Source organism: Botryllus schlosseri, chromosome 15 (assembly GCF_051294905.1).
Source record: "Botryllus schlosseri isolate E-star chromosome 15, Bs_hap1, whole genome shotgun sequence".
NCBI classification, from domain to species: domain Eukaryota; kingdom Metazoa; phylum Chordata; class Ascidiacea; order Stolidobranchia; family Styelidae; genus Botryllus; species Botryllus schlosseri.
This window is the reverse complement of record NC_137250.1, coordinates 15,910,502-15,917,662: the sequence shown is the minus strand read 5'-3', so window position 1 is coordinate 15,917,662 and position 7,161 is coordinate 15,910,502. Positions and strand designations below refer to the sequence as shown.

The following is a 7,161-nucleotide window of genomic DNA, read 5'->3' as shown; positions in this document are numbered from 1 at the left end:
ACTCCACCATTAAGCTATCTTGTCGACATGGCAGTTGAACAAAATTTTTACTAATACTTGAGAGGATTCGCGGGAGCCTTACAGGGCCAAAAAGGGTCCGCGAGGATACAAAGGTACCGTACCACCGCAATACATCATTTTATGAAGACTAGATTGATTTATTAGCGTATTGCGTTATTCTCGATTTTCGGAGCAGCAAAGATTGGTTATAGGCAGAGCTGTGGAGTCGGTTTCTCTTACCATCGACTCCAACTCCGACTCAAGACTATTTGAATATACCGTCTCCGACTCCGAAAATTTCAAATTCACCGACTCCAACTCCAGTTACTATAGTAGCAACATACAATGTAGATAAACAACTACGTCACGAAACAAAACAAAGTAATGGCAAATCTGTAAGTTCTACAAAAACTCCCTCTGTTTACACTGTAAAAAATAAACATGGATTTTATCATGGAAATGACATGACTTCCTCTTTCTCATGTTAATTCCATGAAAACACCGACATGGTTTTAAAATCTCATGTTGACATGACAAAAACTTCCATGATGGGACATGATGGGAGCCATGTCTATGGTTATCAAGTAAGAGTATCAAGTTGAGCTTTAGTGATATCATCATAATTATCATCATCATCGTCACTGAGAGAGAGAGGAAGAGAGAGAGAGAGAGACAGAGAGAGACAGAGAGGAGCGAGAGAGGGAGAGAGAAAGAGAGGAGGGAGAGAAGGAGAGAGAGGAGATAGAGATAGAGAATAGAGCAGAAAGAATAGTGGGGGAGAGAAAGAAGGGAATGAGACCATATACAAAGGAGAGAGAGAAAGAGAGAGGGGAGGGAGAGGGGAGGGGAGGAGAGAGATAGGTGAGAGAGAGTGGGGAGAGATAGAGAATAGAGCAGAAAGAAGAAAGGGGGAGAAAGAAGGGAAAGGGAGCATAGAGAAAGGAGAGCGAGCGAGAGAGAGAGAGAGGGAGGGGTGGGGGAGGGGAGGAGAGAGATAGGGGAGAGAGAGGGGGGAGAGAGAAATCAGACTTATTCTCGTTTTCACCATTGAGATGCTTTGACGATTGAAATGCGATAACCATGCTATCCCTGAATGCTGAACGTTGAGCCGGATAGCCACGGATACCAGTTTTTTAGTCTTTGGTCCGACATGGCCGGGAATTGATCATATGACCTACCGATCATGAAGCAGGACGCTTTACCATTTCACTATATCGCTATTTCAGCTGAGTGACAAGTAAACATCGTTACATCCTCACAGGATATATTGCAATACACAAACATCGTGATTTGTACATAGCTACATCATCGCACGCAAACATAGCCGTTCGGTTACGGAGCCATAATGACTCCGGATTATCTGGTTACAAAACCAGTCATGCGTACAGTGTAGACGTAGCGCTCAATTCAAAAGGATTGCAAAAAAGAGGAAGTTTGATGGAGTCGGTCATTTCATAGGTTGTTTTGTGAAAGTTGCAAAGTTTATGGCTTGTTGCTGTATTAAGCCGTGGATTGGATGGTAAGTATTGATGTATTTATTGTTCCTGTCTTCGTTGTAATATATCCGCCGAATCTGCAATGCGTCACTGGGTACAGTCGAACCTGAAGAAACTTAGTCGTATTCAGTCAGATACCGGCATACAGCGGGAACTGCCAAACGGCTGCAAATAGTGATCAAAGTTTACTGCGTATGCATTTGTATGTAGTTGTAGATCATGTGGTAGTTGGTAATGCGTTAGTAGTCCTAGACGTTTCACAAGCTTCCTTGCTTTTATTTTGTACCCTACTGGGCAATGTTAAAGTGAAGTATTTATCCAACTGGAGGAATATTCATCCTGAGGTGATTGAAAAAACTTCAGCTTTAAAAAATATGGGATATCATGCTATACTCTAGCCTTTGATTCAAGATTTGAAAACCCTAGAAACATAAGAACCTGATGTAAATTTGTATTTTACAGATATACATACTGCAGTTGTTTGTAATGTTACTCCTGTGATATTTGTGACATTGAAAATGAGGCTGCTGGAGATCATGAACGAGTGATTACAGTGGATCACAGATCTGAGATAGCTGAAACTGTGAGAACTGTATTTCGGAGTAATATCGGGGACAGTATATTCAACTTCTATATTACGGCGAGGCATTTGCCTCGTATGATCTCTCGACAATTCAAGATAAAGGAGTAATACGACTAATCTTGACAGGCGATGAAAGTAAGTAATTATTACCACACATAAATTGGTAGGTTACTATACTAGGATTACACTCTTAACGCATATTCGAAGAGTTGTTTCGGGGTTCCGAACGACACTGATTCCAAATATGACCTTGGTGTTTTCAAATTGTCTCTGGTTTTGGTGATATCCCATGGGGTTATTTTGACGAACGTCACATTTTCACTGTATGGTCCAGATAAAAAAAACGGCCAAGAAATTAAATCTACTTGTTATACTGAACACTGTATTAAATCAAAATGCAGTAAAATAATTATATTTAGGGTAATTGGATTTACCGTAATTTCCAAGTATAGTTCGCCCCCATGTATAATACGCACCCCTAAAATAGCATGTAAATTCTGGGAAAAAGCCTGTACCCATGTATAGTACGCACCCTGCATTTCAGTACATGAATAGTTCCGATTTCGTATACGATGTCATTCTGTTTTGCGATGTCACTCTTGAACAATCATTACACAGCGATCGCTAATCATTATACAATTAGCGGGATTGTCTTTGAACGATAGTAGATAGCAGCCAAAGCCTGCGAGGCGGGCGGCGCGATAGTTCAGGCTAGCGACACAGCATCTTGAGCACGAGAAGACCTTTTACAGATGCGATTGCTAATCATTATAAAATTAACGGTATTGTGTCTAAACGATAGTAGATAGCAGCCAAATCCTGCGACGCCGGCAGCGAGTTAGTTCAGGCCAACGAACCGACATCTTGCGCACGATGCCTATTATAGATGCGATTGCGCCTAGGCTAACGGTTATGTCATGCGCAACAGGTCTGTTGGAGATGCGACTGATTATGCAAGCGATTATATCTTGCGCACATGGCCTCTTGTGTATGTATAAATTGCGTATGCGATTGTTCGGGCCGGTCGTTGACGCGATGAATTGGCGAGAATTGCCAGGCACGAGTGTCTATTAGTGACCTAATTTTGCTCGCGTACAAACGGCAAACCAACTCGGCAGGAGATCGCGTGCTTTTGCACACGACTCTCGTTAATTGGATACACGCGTCGCTTCCCACTTATTACTACGCGCGATGGCTGAAAGTGATGCGCGATTGGAAACAAACATGAAGAATGAAGATAGGTGTGATTTCAAGTTTTTTATCGAGGGAGATTTTTTTCAAGCGCGTTGTTCCCATGTATAATACGCACCCCCCGATTTTAGGGCAAAAAATCGTGAAAATTTTGCGCATTATACATGGAAAATTACGGGTATCATAATTGGAGTTTTTTATTATTTCTTAAGAGACCACATCATATTTAGAGTGGTGCCCCTTTAATTTCAATCGATTTCTTACAAGCACGTTGCTATTTTTGCGCTGAAGAGATATTTCCATGGCTAAGCCAAGTATTATCGTGACTCTTCTATACTTGTGCAGAGAAAGCTGTTTGCAAAGTCAACACATCTACCCTTCCGAAGACGAACTTAGCGTCAACGAGCATCAAAAGGAAATAAGTCAGAGTGGAAATAGAGGGTGCCAGATGAAGAGATGCTGCAAGATCGAATGAGAAGAATTTTTAAATCAGGCCGCGACAGTGTCGTAAATGGAACATCAGCAAGAATACTGATGGAGAATGAAGATCAGTTTGGACCCATGCTCCCTTGGTAGGTACAATCTAACGCAGTGGTTTCAAACACAACATTGCCATGATTGAGTCAACCTGCGACTTTGCAACAAACTCACAAAGTGTTCGTTTTACAGAATGCTATGATAGTACAAAACAAACTACATATATATATTCCTGAAATAATTTACGATAGTTGTGACATATCCTCGACCACAAGCCCGACCTGTGCTTAAATTGAGACTACTGATAGTACTAAAGGCTCCTGCAGACAAACTTAATTAATTAGCTATGATGTAAATCTGTCACAATGTTCAGATTTTGGAAGAAGTGAAAATATGTTGCCTGAATCAAGCCTGTTTGGATGTTGACTTGACCTCAAAGATTTTGGAAAAGACTTGGAGCTCAGCACTCAGTCTCCTGCAACCGCAAGAAATTCCGATAGAAATTCAAAAAGTTATGGGTAAGTAAGATATTTTCGCAAATTTAGTTAGTTGGCGGTCAATATCTGTCGAGTAGTTCTAGTCGCGGATTGTGAAAAATGATTAGTTCAAATTTTAGTTGCGGGTTTTGGGAAGTGAGTAATTCTTGTTCCAGCTTCGCAGTTGTGTAGGTGCTCAATAACTGAAAAACACATGTCATCGCGAGGGTGGGTTGAAATCGAATAGCCTACCTGAGTGATTCCACAGATCTAGTTGGTTCAGGGATGGGCAATTATTTTTCTCTGCAGGCCACTTCAGTAATAGAAAGTAAGTTGGCGTGCCGAGCCAAACCAACATGTTCAGCTATATTCTCCAGTGTATTGATTTTATTTATAAATGGAAAGCAGTGAATTACATTTTTAATAAATACGTCTCCGTGGATGTGTTGATATTAGATAGCCTAATGAGAAAAGTACGGTTAATTAACGAAATGAAAATTTATATTTATTTTCCCTCCTAATTCAAGATAATGTTAAACATGATACATTTTGAATTCTCTGTAATCCGGGTTTTTATATCAATGCATTAAAAGGTAAGCTATATCTTAACAGTGCGACTTGATGAAATTGACATATATATATATCGGTTTCGGCCGACATGTGGCGGTACTTTTGGTCAAGATTTCCTCGCCGTTGAGCTTTTTTGCAGCACACTTCGCAGAGTCACATGTTAGCCGAAACGTCATTGTCAACGTCTTGGTGTGTCCTGACGCGCTAACGGCGGACGCCGAAATGCTGATCTCTATAAATTAGCTGTTCTTGCGGGTAGAGTGGTACCCATATTATTATCAAAACATCTAGTCACTATATATCGCGCGAAGAAAATTTGAAATAAATTTCATAAATTATAAGATTTATGTCCATTTACGAAGTAATTTTTGGTGCTTCGAGCTCGGGCCCTCTCCATTTGAGGGGTCTGGGATGCGGCAGTTGCGGCCCTGTGTTTAGTGCTCCATACCTTCTTTGCATTTCAGCTTTCGACATTCTTTTTATGATATGTCCATTCACCCTTTATGTATGATGAGGTCTCAGTCAAAACGCGCACTGACAATGGCAACAAAGAAGGTTTGAACCAAACGATACGGAAAGAGTAACTTATTGTTACGACTTTGCTACATTGACTTGATTTTAAATCTGGATTACCCATACAAGCTTGGGAGGGACGTACGCTATGTTATCGCGATACATTATTGAGCAGGTTTCAAAGTAAATCAATTTCCGTTCCAGCTCAGTTTATCCAGCTTATGGTTTTATTCAGCAATATTCAAAAGTAGGTTTTATGTTTTTAATTCCAAAAAATGGCCACACGTGCTTCTCAAAATAGCGGGGCTCACTCTGCCCATGGCTGAGTTCGATGTATTATAGTTCGTTAGTTGCGGATTTATAAAGGTCATTACTTGGTAGGATATTATAGAAATAGGGTATTTCAAGTTGCCGATTTTAAAAACTGTCTGGTTCCTAAGGCAATGTTGAAATTTGCATATTTTTTGCCACGCCCATATTTGCAGTTCACACTACACAAACAGTAACTGCATTCATTTAATTTTTGTAACTGCATTTATTTAATTTTTAAACCATTTTTTTCTCGAATGTTCCACTTGAGCTGATCTCTCACTTCTCATTCAGGTAATCAGAAATTGGACTGGGTGGTCGGCATACCCACCATTTTCAATGAATGCTTCGACAGCTTCCTGATTGTGGATAAGGTGAGTTTTGGATAATGGCCAAAACTGGTTTGCTCAATAATACTACAAGACAATACTACAATAATAATAATAATAGTTAATTCAGATTCAAGTGCTCGAATCATTATGCCCAGCCCTACAAACAATGTGAGTTTAGTGTGCGCCATTGCCTCGCGGGAAAACCAGTCAAAAACCATTGATATTGTTAGTTGTGATTTAGTTCGTAAGCTCCTGATTTTAAAAGGTTGCTAGTACTAGTTCTAGTATCAAATTTTAAAAAGTTCTAGGTATAGTTGTAAGTTATAGTTATATTTGTGGATTTTGAAAATTTAGTAATTTTAGTTACAATTCTCGTTTTGAATATTATAAGGTGATTGATTAGTCCTAGTTTTAGTTTTACTTGCGGATTTGAAAAAGCGAGTAGTTCTGTTTTCGGAATTCCCAGAAAAGACACAAACAACCTTTGGCCGGGTCGCAATCACCAAAGTTGAACTCCGTCACCAAAATACAAGTTTTCAAATCCTGGATTAACCGCCCATCCGTGCAATAATCCATCCATTTATTAATAATTGGATAATCGTAGGTCGTAGCATCAAATAGTATAGTGGTGCAGAGGTAAAGGAATGGAAGACTGTGCTGTGTATGTGTGCATACTTTATATTGTCAAGTGAAAAGTAGATGTTGTACATACCGAGACAATTCATAGACAAGGTCATTGTAATGAGGTGCTAATAGATTTTTGTCATCTTAACTGGCTGTGATTGATACAACTTAAAACCACCTTGGAAACTATTCATATGTATTCTATCAACCCGTGTGCCTTGAATAGTGCATGCATGGTAATGACATTTATATTCATTATAGGATCCGAAGAATGTCAACCCGACGATGAAGTGCGATACTCTTCAGAAAAAGTGGACAATCCATTTCGTTTGGGAATCTGTCGATGGACTAATGAGTTTCCATCATACAGTGGCGACATATTGCGTTTTCAACATGAAGTTTGCGCCAGCGTCAGCGAGTTCATTGAACTTTTCGCAGATTTTCTTGCAAACATTCCAGATGTCAAATACAGCTAAATACATCTAACCACAGGGTATGTGTACATTAATAGAGGTGAAAGGTCAATTTGAAGCATTATTAGGACATGGGTAGGGACATGGATGTCAACAGGTCTACATGGATGTCGACAA

The 7,161-nt window shown here is 39.9% G+C and overlaps 1 protein-coding gene across 3 annotated transcripts; it reads left to right on the top strand.

Moving 5' to 3' along the window:
- The first annotated feature begins 650 nt into the window (after nt 1-650).
- LOC145457922 (uncharacterized) lies at nt 651-7,065 on the top strand. 3 transcript variants are annotated; one of them, XM_080336217.1, is made up of 6 exons: nt 651-973; nt 1,004-2,214; nt 3,616-3,842; nt 4,121-4,265; nt 5,910-5,989; nt 6,833-7,065. In XM_080336217.1, the coding sequence occupies exons 4-6, from the start codon at nt 4,262-4,264 to the stop codon at nt 7,055-7,057; spliced, it is 309 nt and encodes a 102-aa protein (XP_080192343.1). In that variant the 5' UTR covers nt 651-973; nt 1,004-2,214; nt 3,616-3,842; nt 4,121-4,261; the 3' UTR covers nt 7,058-7,065. The 3 variants fall into 3 exon arrangements, with proteins under 3 accessions (XP_080192343.1, XP_080192342.1, XP_080192344.1); XM_080336216.1 differs by having other exon boundaries at nt 651-1,519; nt 1,959-2,214; XM_080336218.1 differs by lacking the exons at nt 651-973; nt 1,004-2,214 and having other exon boundaries at nt 3,510-3,842.
- Nucleotides 7,066-7,161: the final 96 nt, after the last annotated feature.

Coding starts and splice junctions, on each gene's coding strand:
- LOC145457922 (XM_080336217.1), top strand. Junction 5,990..6,832: donor GCTTCCTGATTGTGGATAAG/GTGAGTTTTGGA, acceptor TATTCATTATAG/GATCCGAAGAATGTCAACCC.